The following is a 17,329-nucleotide window of genomic DNA, read 5'->3' as shown; positions in this document are numbered from 1 at the left end:
TAATTTTCTGCTGGATCAGGCCATGAAGTAGCAACATTCAGGAGGAGAAGATAAACATTCCTCTCTAAACAGATTCTTACACCCTGAATGTGATTCAAAATAGGCTCCGCAGTTAATGAGAAGGATTCAAATGAAACCCACAGGAGTGGGTCCCATGGTAAAAGGCTCACTCAGTCCCTGCGTCACCTCATGAGGTCAATATGGCTGTTCCCAGCATCTTCCCAGTCTGATTTTATCTACCCCAAAGCCAGATTTACCACAAAAAATGGATATTTATCTTGGAAAATCTGTGTCAGCCTCTCACCACTCAGTCGCTGTGAATTCAGCATCTTCTCTTGAAGGAGCAATATACTGAGACCATAAATCTTGCTCCAAGACCTGGATGCATTGCCCATCAGCCAGTTTCCCTGCTCTCACTGTGATAACATCCCATTTACTCTTTCTCCAGTTTCCTATTCAGATGACTCAGTGACGAAGCTGCAGTATTACACGGGGGACAGCGAGGGGGAAAACGATCGTGGGTCAGAACAAGGTAATGGGGGTGGGGGTGGGTATAGAGACACATAAATGATTTCTGTCCAACTCTTGATGGAAATGTGAACAAATCGTGACCCTTTCTGCGTGTGGTTGACGGTGCTCTCCCCTGGGAGAGGAGCTGCAGGGAACCGGGCAGAGAAATATTCACACGGTATGAAAGAATCTGACTTCCACAGTTGATACATGTCACTATACAACCCCTGATCTGTGCCCCATGATCTTAGCCCCCTGCCTCCTCGGCATATAGCCCAATTCATGATCCAGCCCATATAAAGTCAGGACTCTGTGTCTTTAGAGAGTTCAGTTGAATTCACAATGGTCAGCTCTGGTGTGGCAGCTACGGTCTCCCAACGGGTCCAGGGTTAGCTCAATACCAGCATAGATCCTGATCTCATTGAAGGGCATAACAAAGTTGCTATTGGATGCTGTGGGGCAGGGCTGGGCTGTAGTTATTTTTGAGGAAATGAAGGTGGCACAATTATTGTTTCACAGAATGTCCATGACTCTCCCTTTTCCTCTGGGTCACCCTGTGACTTCCCCTACAGACTCTGTGATGAACAGCCCAAACTCCAAGACAACAGGCTTTTAATGGGGAACTAAAACCTGCTGGGGAAATGGGTGTGTTCAGGGGAAGCTGAGTGTGGTGTTTGCTGTTCCAGAGGGAGATTATCCGGGGGGCTCTCATTTGGATTACGACAACATGGAGGAGCCTGCCTTGAACGATGTCCCCCAGACTCCAGACAGTCGAGGTGAACAGTGAATCCCCCTCCAGAAACCACATTACCCCTTGGCTACTGCTGTTCCACCCCTTCATTCCCTAGTCTGCCCTTTGATCCTGAGCTCAGGGCTGGGAAGAATTAACCCAGACTAGCCTGGCTGGATCCAGGGAGATGCATTCCACAATTAACAGCTCCCATCATGCCCTTAAGGAGCCATGTCTTTTTCAGTTTTATGTTTCCTGTTTGCTTCCCCACCTCAAATAGCCTCCTTTGATTTTCTCTCTGCAGTCTGGCAGGATAATATCAAACAGATAAACTTTGGTGTATGTGGCATTCATAAGAAATAATACACATAACTCCCTCATTTGCCACACCTGGCATGTAGTTTATTTCTCTATTCAGTGAAAAGCCTCTTCTCATTTCCATTAATTCACATCTTTATTTCAGAGGTCCCTGCCCTGCCTGGAGATGACCCAGGGGATGGTTATGATGATGCCAGAGAAATTTCTGACCCTGAAGATGATCCTGGTTCTGGACCAAGTACCCAGGAAGTCACTGTGGCCCATGGGGGAAGTGTCAGGAACTGGGATTCACAGACAGGTGAGTGGTGTGTGGACAGCTCACCTGGAAGAGCCTTTACTGGCCACTAGAGGTCACTATCACTGCGCTGAAATACAGTTATTGGTAAACTCCCAGCTGTATCCCCACCCTGACCTCTACTAAACAGAGTTAAATCAGGGCTGTCCGGGAAGGGGGGTGCAAGTGGGGCACTTTGCTCCAGGCCCCAAGCCCCGCAGGGTCCCCCCCAAGAACATAGTATTCCAACGTTTTTTTTATGGAAGGGGCCCCCGAATTTGCTTTGCCATGAGCCCCCTGAATTCTCTGGGCAGCCCTGAGTTAAATGGACTTAAATCAAGAAATAAAGAAGATTTCCTATTAAGGTCTGTGATCCTATAAATTCTAGATCCCATCTGTCACTTTACTCACATGAATAGTCTTGCTGACTTCAGTGGAATTGTCCAAATCATCCATTGGCAGGATCAGGGCCAAAGTGCCTTTCCCCAAACAAGTGCCCTGGGTGGTAATGGGAAGAGCAGGTCCCTGGAGTGCGGTTAGTTAGTGGCCTGGCATCAGGTTTGAAATCACTCTCTTCAATATGTAAATGTCCCCGTTAGCATAGGATCAGAGCTGAGCTGCCATTTTGCACCTCAGGGGAAACTGGGTTGGGATGAAATCTGCATTTCTTCGGTCTTGATGGGAATAATGTGCGAACGAGCATTGTGTGGGCAGGTGAGATCTGTGATGTCCAGGCAAGGCACATGGGCGAGGGTCCCCAGCCTGCTCCAGCCACCAGGTCTCTGCTGGCATGTGGTCCCTTAGGGACTATATCAGCTGTCAGGAGTTACAGCAGCTCCCAGTGGTCTATCAGGGAGTCATCACCAGCTCACTGCCACCCCCACACTTCTCCTGCACCAGGGAGGTCTCAGCACGGACAGAATCTCCTCCCACATGTTTTCTTTGAAGAACAGAGAGAGATAATGGACTAAACTTGTCAGAGGCCCACTCAGGGAAACTGTGGGCAGGGGCTGATTCACAGTCCATACTGTATGTTGCCCATCCATTATGTGAGTTCACATGGGTAGAGAATGGATACATTGACTGTAATGTGACCTCCTTGCTATTTTCAGGCTGGAACCTGCACTTGCTAAGAAGTGAAGGGGCCTCTAGGGCTGAGAGTGACGTCCTGTCCCCATCTCCTCATGACCCGGGTTATGATGATGTTGATGATGGCGTCTCTGGGACATCAATATAAGAATGCCTGGGTTCAGATCAAATATCCTGTGAGGATGTAAATGCTGTATGGTTAGACTCTTCCTTTCCCAAATGCTCATTGGGCCATGGCGGTACTGGAGACAAGTCCTGCCTGGGAACTACTTCAATTAGCTTTTTTATTTCAATTTTGTTTAAATGCAAGAAATAAGTGTGACTGAGATAGGGGCTGTGATTTCCCCTCTAATTTCCCATTGATCAGACAGTCTGGAACTTCCCTGCTTTTTTGTTCCTAACATTTCTTCATTGTGAATTTTTGCTTTCTCTTATTAAACCCTGTTATAAACAGATGGTTACGGGTTAATGTCTCTTTTACCTGTAAAGGGTTAAGAAGCTCAGTAAACCTGGCTGACACCTGACCAGAGGACCAATAAGGGGACAAGATACTTTCAAAGCTTGGTGGAGGGAAGTCTTTTGTTTGTGCTCTTTGTTTGGGGGTTGTTCGCTCTTGGGACTAAGAGGGACCAGACAGCAATCCAGGCTCTCCAAATCTTTCTGAATCAGTCTCTCATGTTTCAAACTTGCAAGTAATAGCCAGGCAAGGCGTGTTAGTCTTATTTTTGTTTTCTCAACTTGTAAATGTTCCTTTTTGCTGAGAGGATTTTACCTCTGTTTGCTGTAACTTTGAACCTAAGGCTAGAGGGGGTGCCTCTGGGCTATAAAAATCTGATTACCCTGTAAAGTATTTTCCATCCTGATTTTACAGAGATAATTTTTACCTTTCTTTCTTTAATTAAAAGCTTTCTTTTAAAGAACCTGATTGATTTTTTCCTTGTGTTAAGATCCAAGGGGATTGGATCTGGACTCACCAGGAATTGGTGGGGGAAGGGAGTGGGGATGGTTAAATTCTCCTTGTGTTAAGATCCAAGGGGTTGGATCGGTGTTTACCAGGAACTTGGTGAAAAAGCCTCTCAAGGTTGCCCAGGGATGGGAAGGTTTTGGGGGGACAGAAAGTGATCCAGACACTGAAATTTCTGGATGGTGGCAGTGTTACCAGATCTAAGCTAGTAATTAAGCTTAGAAGTGTCCATGCAGGTCCCCACATCTGTACCCTAAAGTTCACAGTGGGGGAGGAACCTTGACATGGTCCTTATGTTGCTCTGCTGTGTACCATGGTGATGCCAGGAGAGTTAATACTGGAGCGGCATGGGAAAGTGTCCTGTCATGGTGGAAAAAATAAAGCAGCCTTCCTCAGAAACCTTCTGCAAAGGATTGCAGAGTACCTCCACGAAAGTTTCCTAGAGATCTCCACTGAGAATTCCTGGGCATCCCTATGCACATAAACAGTCTTTTCAAGGGGGCCACCCTCTGCGTAGCCGGAGCAGCCATTGGGAAGCAGATACTCACTACACTTCACTTTTTCTTTACATTAAACATAAAATATAAGAGTACGTAACCCCTACAGTTAGACTGGAATTGCATACCTACCAGAGGTGCCTTCCCCAGCATCATGCTCAGCCACCATGCTGTCCTGCAAACAGTTGGACTTTAGGGTTAAAAATAGTTCCTGGCTCTTGGGGTGAATAGACCCCCAGCTCATTTGTCTCCCATTCTCCTCCTCTTCCTCATCTAGAATGTTCTCCTCATTGTTTCCTGAGGTAGATTGAGACTCAGACTCCTGGGATGTGTCCATGCTGTATTTAGGGGTAGTGATGGGGTCGCTGCCAAGAATCACATGCAGCTCATTGTAAAGCAGCATGTTTGTGGTGCAGAACCAGAATGACTGTTTGCCTTCCTTGTCTTCTGGTTCGCCTGCCGAAGTTCTTTGATTTTCATGTGGCACTGCTGCGTATCCCTGCTGTAGCCCTTCTCTCCTATGCAATCTTTTCATAAATCTCTAGTTTATTGTGCTGCATTGGAGCTGTGCCTGCACAGACTCTTCTCCCTACAGAACAATCAGTCTCACCATCTCCTGTGTACTCCAGGCTGGAGCACATTTGGGGTGTTGAGTCACCATGATCACCTGCACTGGTGAGCTCTCCATGCTGATCAAATAGGAAATGGGAATTCAAAGTTTTTGGGGCTTTAACAGGGGAGGGGCTGTTTCCTGTGTACCTGGCTTCAGTGCAGCGGAGTTGAAAACAATGTCCAGAGAAGACACAGTGGAGCATTGTGGGACACCTCCTGGAGGCCAATTAGGTGTTTTTATTCTAAGTAGCCTCAGTGAAGCATTTGGTCAGCTTCTTGAGAAGGGATTATTCTCAGTACGTGCCCAGTCAAGAAACACTTAACTGACCCCACTAGATATGCCCTCCCAGTTTAACAGCAAACCATCAATAACTACATTTTGTGTATAGTCTTTCAATCTGTTGTATACTCTTTGTGACAAAGTGGAGATTTTTTGTATTATTTTTATGAATCCTAGGGATGCCTCAGTTTCCTTCTGTACATGTCATTGCTAGCCAGAGGTTAAAAAGAGTTATCACTGCTCCTGGAACAGTGCAATAGACAGGAGGTTTGTGTGTGTCACCTCACTGTCTGGGGGGGGGGATGACTACATTCACTAAAGAACTGGCTCAAACTGATACAAATCAACAGAGAGTCCAGCAAGACAAAGAGATGCTCCAACAACTGAAAAATCAACAGCTAACAGCAGAAAACTCCAGCAGCTAGGATTTGGGAACTGAGCTGGAGAAGGTGTCAGGACTATGGCTTAACTTCGGCTTCTCTGTGTTAATCTAAAGTCTATAAAATTCTGTGTGCTAGGTGACTAATAAACGATTACCTTGTTTTGAAAAGGCTGCCTGTGTTGCTGTAAATACTCGCTGAGAGCACTGCACACTCTGAAGGGGCACAGAACAAGTTTGGCTTGGCTGGATTCACTGCAGGGAGCCACAGAGGCAGGGAACACTGGTGCTGAAGGCCCAGTCTTGGAGGCCAGGGGCCTGCCCTGTGGAACTGTGTGAGTCCTTGGGACCCAACACACTAAAAGGGTCACTCCCAGGAGCCTGGTGACAGGCAGGGGCATAGACCAGCCCCTGTAACTCCGTGACAGTGTCTTCATTGTAATTTCATTTTGAACGTATTTCCCTAGTTTGCTAATGAGAATATTATGTGGGCTGTGTCCAGGGGTGAGCTGGAGCCGGTTCGCACGAACCGGTTGTTAAATTTAGAAGCGGTTTTAGAACCGCTTGTTAACTGGCTTCCCTGCGAGGGAAGCTTTGATGGGCTCTGGCTGGGAAGCCTGTAATTCCTCCTCCCGGCCGCCGGGGGGCGCTGTGCTTTGCTGCGGGAGCCATGTGGGCTGCCTCCTGGCTCTGTTGCTGCTGCTCCTCGGACCTCTGGCCCTGGGGCTCCTGCTGCTGCCTGGTGGGTCCCCGGCTGCGTCCTGCTGCTCCCAGCCCCCCCCCCCGTGTGAGTGTCTGCGCCCCTCCCCCGCCTTCCCTGCCCGCAGCCACCCCCTGCCCCCAGCCGCCCCCAGCCAGCCCCTGTCTGCAGCCAGCCCGTGTCACACTCCCTGCCTCCAGCCAGCCCTGCCCCACGCCCCTGTCTGCAGCCAGCCCCGTGTCCACTGGTGCCCTGCAGTTCTCAGGGCAGTAACCCTGCACACCTGTTTCACTGAGGGGGGGCAGGGAGCAGCTGGGACCCACACGTGCACACCCTAGGGTGACCAGACAGCAAGTGTGAAAAATCGGGACGGGGTGAGGGGTAATAGGAGCCTATATAAGAAAAAGACCCAAAAATTGAGACTGTCCCTGTAAAATTGGGACATCTGGTCACCCTAGCACACCCCAAGGGAGTGGCGGGGACCCACACGTGTGAAAAGGAGCTCATTTCTAGTTCAGCCCCATCTTTTTAAAAAAGAACTTTAGGTAGGGTTAACACACATCTGTATTTTCCTGGACATGTCAGGCTTTTCAGTTCTTAAATCGCTTTTCAGTTCTTAAAAATTCCTCCCAGGAAAATACGGACGTATGGTAACCCTATTGGTACAAAAAATACATGCTGTGGCACATCCCTTAAATCAGAACTTTTTATAGGGAACCGGTTGTTAAGATTTTAGCAGCTCATCACTGGCTGTGTCAAAAGCCTCACTAAAATCGAGGTATTTCATGTCTACTGCTTCCCCCCATCCACTAAGCTATTAACACTGTGGTTGGTTTCACATTTGTTCTTGACAAATCCATGTCGGCTATTACTTATCACCGTATTGTCCTCTAGGTGCTTACAAATTGGTTGTTTAATAATTTGTTCCACTATCTTTCCAGATATTGAAATTAGGCTGACTGGTCTATAATTCCCTGGATCCTCTTTGTTCCCCTTTATAAAGTTAGGTACTATGTTTGCCCTTCTTCACTTCTCTATGACCCCACCCATCCTCCATGAGTTCTTGAAGATAATTGCTAATGGTTCCAAGATTGCTTCAGCTAGTTCCTTAAGTAACCTTTGCTTACCTGAACACATCTAACTTATCTATATATTCTGTTTTCCTTCTTCTGGTATATGTTCCTTTCCTCTTTTTGTTAATATTAATTGTGCTATGCACCAGGACACAATTAACTTCTTCAGTGAAGACTGAAGCAAAAATGGACATTAAATACCTCAGCCTTCTTGGTGTCATCCATTAATAGCTCTCCTTCCATGCTAAATAATGGAGCTATACTTCCCTTAGTCTTTCTTTTGCTCCTAATGTATTAATTAAACCTCTTTTTACTGCCTTTTTGTTCCTTACTAGGTGTAACTCATTTTTACCTTAGCTTTTATGATTTTGTCCCTACATGCATGCGGTTTTTTGTTTTTGTATTCACCTTTGGTAATGTGTTCATGTTTCCACTTTTTGTAGGATTCCCTTTTGATTTTCAGGTCATTAAAGAGCTTTTGATGCAGCCATATTGGCCTCTTTCTACCTTTCTTTTACATTGGGATAGTTTGCAGTTTTGCCTTTAGTATTGTCTGTTTAAAAAACTTTCAGATTTCCTCAACTCCTTTTTTCCTTACATTTTCTTCTCTGGGGCCCATACGTACCACTTTACTGAATCTGTTTTTTTAAAAGTCCATTGTCCATTCAGTGCTGCTCTCACTCCTCCTGTTCCTTAGGGCTGGTCCACACTAAGAAGCGGGGTCGAACTAGGGTACGCAAATTCAGCTACGTGAATAGCGTAGCTGAATTTGAAGTACCCTAGTTCAAACTACTCACCCGTCCAGACGCCGTGGAATCAAAGTCCGCGGCTCCAAGGTCGACTCCGCCACCGCCGTTTGCAGTGGTGGAGTACCGGAGTCGACCGCGGCGCTTCCGGAGTTCGAACTATCGCGTCCAGATTAGACGCGATAGTTCGAACTCCGAGAAGTCGAACTCACCGCGTCGACCCGGCTGGTAAGTGTAGACTAGCCCTTAGAACCGTGAAAGTTATCATTTAATAATCACCTTCACCCATAATGGCCGCCCACCTTCCAAGTTAATTTCTCCACATTCCAAAACAAGAAGTTATCCCCAAGAGATTGCAAGAACTTATTAGACATGTTTTTGGGGGGAACAGACCACAAACAAATCCCAGTGTTTATATTCCACAACTCACTATTCAAAAGAACAGATCTGACCTGAGAGCAGGAGAGGCATACTGACATGCAGGCTGCATGTGACACAGGTGCTGCTGCTCTGCTCAAGGGGTGAGCACTGGAGGAGCTCCCATCACCCCCATTTCTGATGGAACTCAGTACTCACCCTACAGGACAGTAATGTCAGGGCAGGGAGGGGAGGAGGAGAAATGGAGGGTTAGAGGTAAAGCTCTTCAGAGAAGGCAAACGGATCTCTCTCTCACCCATGTCCAGCAGATTCCCAGCACTGCCATGGCAAGGCGGTACCGCTCACAGGGATGCACTAGCTGGCTATTTACAGGATAACAATTACACAGTAGCGATGTTAGCAGTAAATGTTATGAAATAACAAGAGCCTAAATTCTCAAAGGTATATAGGCACCTTTAAGAGTCAGGGTAAGGTATTTATAGGAGCAAGTGCTAGGTAGTGACTAGATATTTAACAGGAATGGGACTACTAAATATTTATATCCATGAGGAATACATGATCATTACTTCTGCCTCAACTAAGTATGTGGACAAGCTAAGACAAAGGGGGGTGGATAGCTCAGTGGTTTGAGCATTGGCCTGCTAAACCCAGGGTTGTGAGCTCAGTCCTTGAGGGGGCCATTTAGGGAACTGGGGTAAAAAAAACCTGTCTGAGGATTGGTCCCGCTTTAAGCAGGGGGTTGGTCCCCAACGCAGTGCCCACGAGCGCCATGGCACCTGTAGGGGCATCTAAATGCGCCCACGTCCTGGCCCCCAGTGGAGCACCCGCCAAAATGCCACTGAATTTCAGCAGCATTTCAGCGGGGACGCCTCTTGACGACGCTGCTTGTCGCTGACAAGTGACATCATCAAGAGGCATCGCCTCCGAATTTCTGCGGCATTTGGTAGCGACGCCTCTCGATGACACCGCTTGCCGCTGACAAGCGGCATCATCGAGAGGCATCACCACCGAAATTCGGCAGCATTTCGGTGGGTGCTTCGCCGCCGCCGTGGTCCTTCATCAGGCGCCCGCCAGACAAAAAGGTTGGGGACCACTAGACTAGATGACCCTGATAATCTATGATTCTATGATTGCAGAATAAGATAGATAGATAGATGATAGCTCTAGATATTATACAGGGAAATTTTGTGAACTATTTATAGCTTAAATAGCTATAGATAAAAGTCACCCAGAGTGGCTGGGGATTATCTCCAGGGACAAGTTCTGCTGGATAGCGATGTCAGGGTTCAATGTCAAGAAGAAACAAGGGCCCAGCCATCAGGTTAACACTGGGGATTCTGTTCGGCATTCAGTGTTACCTGCCCTATAACATTTCCTGTGTTGTGACTTAAACTAAGTCACGACATCTGCATAAACCCTCCCCTACCTCCTCACTAGTTGATAGCCCAAGTCAAATCCACATCCCATACAATAATAGAGACAGATTTATTAGTAATCAATCAATTATATGTCCTCCCACCCATCCATCCTACCTGCATTACCGTGGGGCTCTGCTCCTTTACAGGCATCATCATCACAGAAAGAGAGAGGGTTGTTTGGACATTACGACTCTGGTACATGACTGGTTTCTGTAGTTGAGTGTTGATAAAAATCTTTAGCCCCACGTCCTTGCAAAAGAAAAATCAGATATGTCACCTCCTCTCATTCTAGTCAACAAAAGCAACATGTCCAGGTATGTCTGCCTATTTCTCCCCTTCCATACAAGCCTCCCACTTACACCCCTTTAATTACCCTGGTGTGTCCAACACCGCAAGTGGCTGTCTAAAATCCAAGCACTCAATGACACTACCGCTGCCAAACTGGACTCTTTAATATTTCACAGTGCCACCTGGTGGTGAGACAAGAGCAATAACACAGCTAATAGAACTCCATTTTTTATTGGAGAACAGTGTTGTGGTGACAGTGGGCTAAAGGGTATGTGTGTTCTGATAAGAGGGGAAATATAGTCTTCTTTTAGGGAACCAGTTCCTGTCAGTACCCCCTTGCAGCTCCAAAATCCAGAGTTCCTTATTATTTATTTAACAGGAGTGCCTGGGAGCCACAATCAAGGAGTAGAAACCCATTCTGCTCATAGGAAAAGAGGGGGAAAGTATTATCTCAATTTTACACAGAGAGAGAGAGAAATAAACTAACCTGCTTAAGGTGGTCACACAGGAACCTGTGGCAGAGCAAGCAACTGAATCCATTTCTACTGAGCCTCAGCCCAGTGCATGTACCCAGGACCATCCAGGAGATGAACATAATCCCTCACTTGAAGGAATCTGATTGGGTGAGTTACCAGACAGAGATGAGTGGGGAGGTGCACTGTGATGAGTGGAACTGGAGGAAGAGAGTCTGGTGTTAGGAGGGATCTATTAAAGGGCTGGCAACACAGGCATCAGCATGGGCTGTACTAACCTGCCCGGGATCCTGGGTATGTACTCACATCACTAGCTTGTTCTGGGGTCTGTGCCTCCACGTCTTCATGCTCTTTTCACCTGTGCTAGCTAGATTAAAGCCAGAGGTGAAAGTAAGCCGGTATGGTAAGCGGCTGCAGGGAGCCCAGAGCCCTTTCCATTTCCTCCCCCCTGCCCCCCCGCAGCTACAGGAGGCAGGCTGGGGCCGGGATTTAAAGGGCTCAGAACTTCCTGCTGCTGCAGGGAGCCCCGAGCCCTTTAAATCCCCCCCCCCCACAGCTCTGGCGGCTGGGCTGGGGCCAGGATTTAAAGGGCTTGGGGCTCCGTGGTGGCTGGAGCCCTGGGGCTCCCAGCCACCTCTGCAGCTGGGAGCCATGGGTTGATTTAAAGGCCCTGGGGCTCCCAGCCACAGCCGGTGCCCCAGGGCCTTTAAATCTTGAGAAGCCCCCCCTCTTCCAGTTGCCTCCGGCAGTACCGGTAAGTCCTGTAAGTTACTTTCACTCCTGATTAAAGCTAGTGTGGGCCTGCTTACCAGAGCTGCAATCACACCTAAGACTGCACTGTAGTCAACCCCTCTCTCTGATGTAGAGGCAGTTGTGAGGTAGCAGATATTTTGTGTTTCAGTTCAGATGCAGAATGTTACCTAGCAAATTACTGCACTCTACTCTGTCTCTTTTTCAACCTAGAATGAAAATTTTACTCTTCAGCTGAAATTTCCAAAAAGGCTCGAGGGAGTTAGCAGTGCCAGTTTGCAGTACTTTATTGCAAGTCTTGCCATATTTGGTGTTTCCTGGATCCATGTGGTTGCAGGAGAATCTCAACTTTCATAGACATGGGTTTAACTCCTAAGAACCTGTGCTTGAGTCATTTTGAGTTAGGATCATACAGAATATGTATATATTTGGGACTTGTAGGAACATGAATAAATGTTGTGCTGTGTAGAATGAATTATTATTAAACATCTTTCTACAGTGCCCTAAATGTATACTGTTTTTACAAACACAGATAAAGTGAGTTCCCTGCCCTCAAGAGTTGACGATCTAAGCAGGACAAGTGAAACAAAAAGATGATATTGGGTAACAAGATAAGAGAGGTTGGGGGTTATTGATGAGGTGCAGTGGGTTTTCAGCAGGGATTTGAAGCAGAAGCTGGAGGGCTATTAGCATATGAGAACAGGGAGAAGGTTCAAGGCATCGGGGCAGCATGACACAAGGCACAAAGCTGAAAGGGAGAAGGAGACAAAGCAGTAAGTCTTAAGGACATCTGATAATCATGATGACCATGGCCCTTTAGAATCTCCTGTAACACTAATCATCTAGTTTTTAGCAGGAAGCCCTAAGAAACTCTGCTACCACTGAGCCTCAGTGCTTTAGAAGGATGCTCTGTGATGTACCAGTATCCCTACCAGTGATGATCACAACCTAAGTTGGACATACTGAGAACAAATGTTACAACTCACAGACAACTGACAGTCATGGTACATGCATAATTTTAGGGTTGGATCCTGACCTTAGGTTCTCCCTAGAAGCAGTAGTAATACAGTGCAGAACTATGGAACTACCCAGCAATTACATTAATTTGGGGGTTGGAGCCTGGTCTCAGTTGTGCTATCTAGAAGCACAGCAATGATATTAATGCTGAGTTTGGAGTTAGGCCTCATGGTCACTCTGCAGCAGCAGGAGGAACCCAGAGCTGTGTTTTGGGCCAGCAGTGATGTCAGTAGTGGGTGGAACCAGGTCTTGGTGTTTCTAGCAGGACTCCTCTCCCTGCAGGACTATAGAGCAACCCAGAAAGAGCATCAGTTGGGGGATGCAGCCAGGACTCATGTGTCCCCAGCAGCAGCTGATTGTCCCTGCCTGCAGGCGATAGAACAGCCCAGCTAGGTACTAATTCTGGGATAGAGCAGGTCCCAAGTAACAGGTGTTGCAGAGCATCCCTCCTAGCAGTGTGTACTGCAGCTGGGCAATGGTATTAATCTGGGGGATAGAGCCAGGCCTCAGGTCTCCCCAGCAGCAGCAGATTGCCCCTCCCTGCAGGGCTATAGAGCAGCCTGGCTAAAATGTCATTCTTGGGGATGGAGCCAGACCTCAGGTGTCCTCTGCAGCAGCCTGGCAAAGGGGTTAATTTCCCACTGGTCGGCCCAGCCAAGAAGAAGGTAGCTCTATTTAATACCACCTTGGAAGTATAGCATCCAGAGTGCAGTGCTACAGCATCGGGGTGGGATGGCTTCTGGTGTCTTCTCCAGCCCCTCTGTCCCAGTCCAGTATTAACACCATCTCTATGCAGAAGCAGGTCCAGCATGAAAGTAGACTCCATGCTCAAGGCAGGGCTGAGCACCTGGTCCAGCTCTTCATAAACTGGATGTGTTCTAGGTGAGTTCCCAGGTTGGGAGCTGTGGTCTTTATTCTTGCAAAACTTCGGGTGCTGCTCAGTTTTGAAATAATAGTTCACACCTAATTGGCAAAGACCTACTCATGAGTGAGAAAACCAAAGCACAAAGTGGTCAGATGACCTAGAAGTGTGGCTTCATTACACAGGCACAGGTCCTGGGCTCAAATCCTAGAGGAACCGTGCTTTGGGGAGTGAAAATTATGGCAACTTAATTTTGTCAAGAAAAACCTCAAGGCAAAGGGAAAATGTTTCTTTACAAGGATCATGGCACGTGGGTACCTAAGACATGCAGCTCTATGGGTCCAGCTTGGGATGTGGGCAGTGGTTCATTTTGTTCATTGCCAATGCTTGTCTGTTGTGAAAACAAAAAGTATCTTTGAAAGTGTCAAGTGATCTATTGTGTCTGATTTCCAAATGCATAAAAAATAGTGTTCATCACTTCCAAAATAATAGGTCATGTTCATCCCTGTGTTATGCACATTAATCTAATTGACTGCTCTACATAGATGTCTCTTTGGTATACAAATAAAGCACATCCATGACTCTACATATGTGTTTGTGTCATATGTACATAAGTTTCATCCACTGCATTCAACAAGTTCACAGTTTCATCCTCCTGTTAGTGCCTGCCCCACCCCCCGTCTCAGAAATCTAAAGCAGACACCTCTCTCCTACCAACAAACTGTGGTGACCCTAGATCAGGAGCTGGAAACTTGCCTCCTGCGGGCTGCCATGCATAGTGTGTTGACCATGGGCATGGGGACGGACACCACCCACATCCAGATAGATCATCAGCCTACTCCTCAGTCCTAGGAGCAAGAGTGGCCTCTGGTCTCTGCTGCCTTATTTTGCTGGAGCAGCTGAGGTTAGGAGTGGGGTGGGCAGAGATGGGAACAGGCGAGGAGCTTGGCTGAAGGGCAGAGAGTAACCCTTCTCTTCAGGGGAAATTATGTTCCTCCATCATGGGAAGCCTTCCCTCTCCCCCTTCCATATTCTGTGCTTTGGTGCCTGGACACTGCCCAGAAGCCCAGCTAGCATCCATAGTACCTTAGCTGTTCCATACCCGTGATAAATTGGAGCCCTGGGCTATAGTCAACACAATGAAATCAAACAAAGACAAGTGTAAGGTGCTACACTTTGTGAAGAAAAACCAAACAGAATGGGGGAAAACTGGCTTGGCAGCAGCACTGCTGAGAAGGATCTGGAAGTTGTGGGGTATCAGAACCTCAACATGAGTCAGCAACGTTATGTTGTTGCAAAAAAAACCAACCCCAAACACAACAAATGGCTGATTACTATTCACGGTCTCTTCAAAGACCCAAACTGGATAAAGGAGATACTCACAGATTCATGGGGGTGCCTCTTCTGAGCCAAAGTGGTTATGAACTAGTAACCACAGAAAACACCTTGGTGGTGTTTGAGGGCCTGCTCACATGCGAGAGCTCACGTTAGAGTTGGGGATCCCTGGTAAGCTTATTAACCTTCATGTTAATTTGTTATTGTTTTAATATGTTTTCTCTGTAATGCTTTTACTTTAAGAATAAATGTGCTTGCTTAGAAAGGGCTGTATGATAGCTTAACTATAGGCAATTATGATGTTTACAGTCTGTGAAGAGACGGCAAAACAGGCTGGCTTAGACAGTCTGTTTTGCTGAGGAATTCACAGTGTAGTCAGGAAACTGTGCAACCTATAAATGCCCTGGTCAGAAGGGAGAGAGATATGGGTTTCCACCCAGGTGACAGCTGGGGAGCTAGATATCTGAGACTGGTGGACACAGAGGGAGAATACAGGTGCCCCTGAACTATGACACCTAGTTATCATCCAGGCCTGTTGTAGGAACCCCAAGTTTATGCTCCAGGAGCTCACAGGCAAGTGATATTTATGAAGTGTCTGCAGTCCCCTTGTTAGGACCATTCCAGGCCAGTGAGATTGTAGCTGCATCAGGTATTAGACAGCCAGCAATGGGCCCCCAAGGCTCTCGTGAGAACACTTGATGCTGAGAGACAGGTCAGGCTGGGAGGGCGTCTAGGGAGGAGCAGAGGGAGTGCATCAATGAGAGTACATGCTCTGGGAAGGCACTGAGGGCACTTCTCTCACATCACCCTCTAGTGGTGGCCCCCTGTTCTTGTGGAGAGGGGGAGGCTGGTTCCTTAACCACATTCAACTTCTCAGTTGTACTTTATTGAGACTGATGGTCCCATTCCTTCAGGAAAGGCCCTGTTGGTTCAGACTCCCAGCTGGGTTTAGAAACACGTCAGTCAGGCCTCAGTCAATAGCAAATTGACAGCTACTGTCAGTATGTGCCCCCTCTCCGCCACCATACCTTGATTCATTAACAGATAGAGAGCAGCAATAGCGGCTGGGGGACAACATGAATATTAAGGGAGATCAGAAAAGAGCATTAAAGGTTTTGGGCTGGTGAGGTCTGATGTGGGGTAGGAGAGATGTCTTGTTATAATCATTGCAGGTCTGGAGGGGCAAGAAGCTCCCATCTGGGCATATTACCACTTCCCCCAGCTTGAAGGAAGAAGGGAAGGATGGGGACCCTTCCGCACCCCCGGAACCATCAGCTGGTCCAAAGAAGAGCTTACCTGCCTCAACAGAGCCTGGGAGAGTTTGGACAGCAAGATCTGGCTGAGAGAGAACTGGGATTGACTCCATGCTGACTGCTGCAATGTCCTTGGGACATCCCCTTCCAGATTCCTCCACCCCGCAGATTCCTACCAGGAGTTTGGAACCACCAAAGAAGAGATGGACCCAGAAAATCCAGCTCCGGTCTTGTACTGAGCTTTTTGCCTGGTGGGAATTTCTTATGCAGTGAAACCCACAAAGTATTATGGGGCAATGGTGACACAGGGAGAGGATCTGCCTCCCTGCAGCCTCAGCTACAGCCGCCAGAGAACCAGAGATCCAAACACAAGGTGCTCAAGCATAGGAACGTCTGAGGTGTCAATGTGGTGGACGATGCTGCATTGCCTGAGCCTCCCCTACCCTCCTCTGCAGTGAATGTTGATGAAATGTTACAATTATATTTCCTGGGGTCTGCACCTTTAAATATGAGGAGTCTTCCTGCCTTCCTCCTGGATGGGCCAGGCTTGGAACACAGCGCGGACCCCACACTGTGCTCTCTTTTCATGGGGACGTTATACTGATCTCTTCTTAGGTGTTTTTCTGACTGTGAAATAAATCAAGACTGACAGGGCCTTTGGAAAAGGTTCTTCTCTAACTGGGGGAGCAAACCAAGGCAAATACTAAAATACATGATTGTACAGGAGTAAATGGGAAATTCAAACAGCAGGAAATGGTTAAGGTAACTAGCCACATAGAGACAGAGGCAAAAATATTATCAACCCTCCTCCTTCCCCTCCCCCAACATAAGCACACACACACACACACACACACACACACTCTCTCTCTCTCTCTCTCTCTCTCTCTCTCTCTCTCTCTCTCTCTGTCAATATGGAACAAAGGCCAATACACTTTCTGGATTAACGCATACCCTAGACTCATGATAGTTATGAGAGCCCAGTAGCAGGACCCTATGCATATTTTGTGTTTTCTGGGAGTGGGATTTAGAAGGTTTCAGGACTTCTCCCACACTTCTGACCCCAGATCACCAATGTCCTAAGGTGCATTCCGGCACAGGCTCCCATGGCATGGCAATGCTGTCACCCTGCCTCAGTTTCCCCTCTGACAGTTCAATAAACTCCCCACACCCAATAGGGGGCCGTTAAGTTCCCCTGCCTTGGGGCAGTTACAGCACAGAAATATATTCCCTTCTTCACCCTCACAGCAGGGCTTCCCCACCCACTCTCCTAGCCCTGCCCTGCTATACTTGGAGCAGAACTTCACCAGCCCATCTGGCCCCTTTCCCAGGGTTCCACAGCTACCCCTCATGTCCAGCTTTCAGATCCCGTCTTCTCATCTCCCA

At 47.6% G+C, this 17,329-nt stretch overlaps 1 protein-coding gene and 1 long non-coding RNA gene across 2 annotated transcripts in view; both read left to right on the top strand.

Annotated features, from left to right (window-relative positions):
* Nucleotides 1-1,126, top strand: part of LOC120371309 (antigen WC1.1-like) — a 30,805-nt gene extending 29,679 nt beyond the window's left edge. Inside the window, exons 9-10 of the mRNA XM_039486960.1 lie at nucleotides 449-532; nucleotides 1,083-1,126. Coding sequence (XP_039342894.1) covers nucleotides 449-532; nucleotides 1,083-1,126 — 128 coding nt within the window. The remainder of the gene's footprint in view (nucleotides 1-448; nucleotides 533-1,082) is intronic.
* Nucleotides 1,127-10,145: 9,019 nt separating this feature from the next.
* LOC120404226 lies at nucleotides 10,146-11,906 on the top strand. Its single transcript, XR_005597877.1, has 3 exons — nucleotides 10,146-10,282; nucleotides 10,765-10,879; nucleotides 11,693-11,906. It is a non-coding gene; the product is annotated as an uncharacterized LOC120404226 (long non-coding RNA).
* Nucleotides 11,907-17,329: the final 5,423 nt, after the last annotated feature.

Source organism: Mauremys reevesii, linkage group 1 (assembly GCF_016161935.1).
Source record: "Mauremys reevesii isolate NIE-2019 linkage group 1, ASM1616193v1, whole genome shotgun sequence".
In the NCBI taxonomy this organism is placed as follows: Eukaryota; Metazoa; Chordata; order Testudines; family Geoemydidae; genus Mauremys; species Mauremys reevesii.
Note: the sequence above shows the minus strand (reverse complement) of the source record. Positions and strands in the feature narration are given on the sequence as shown.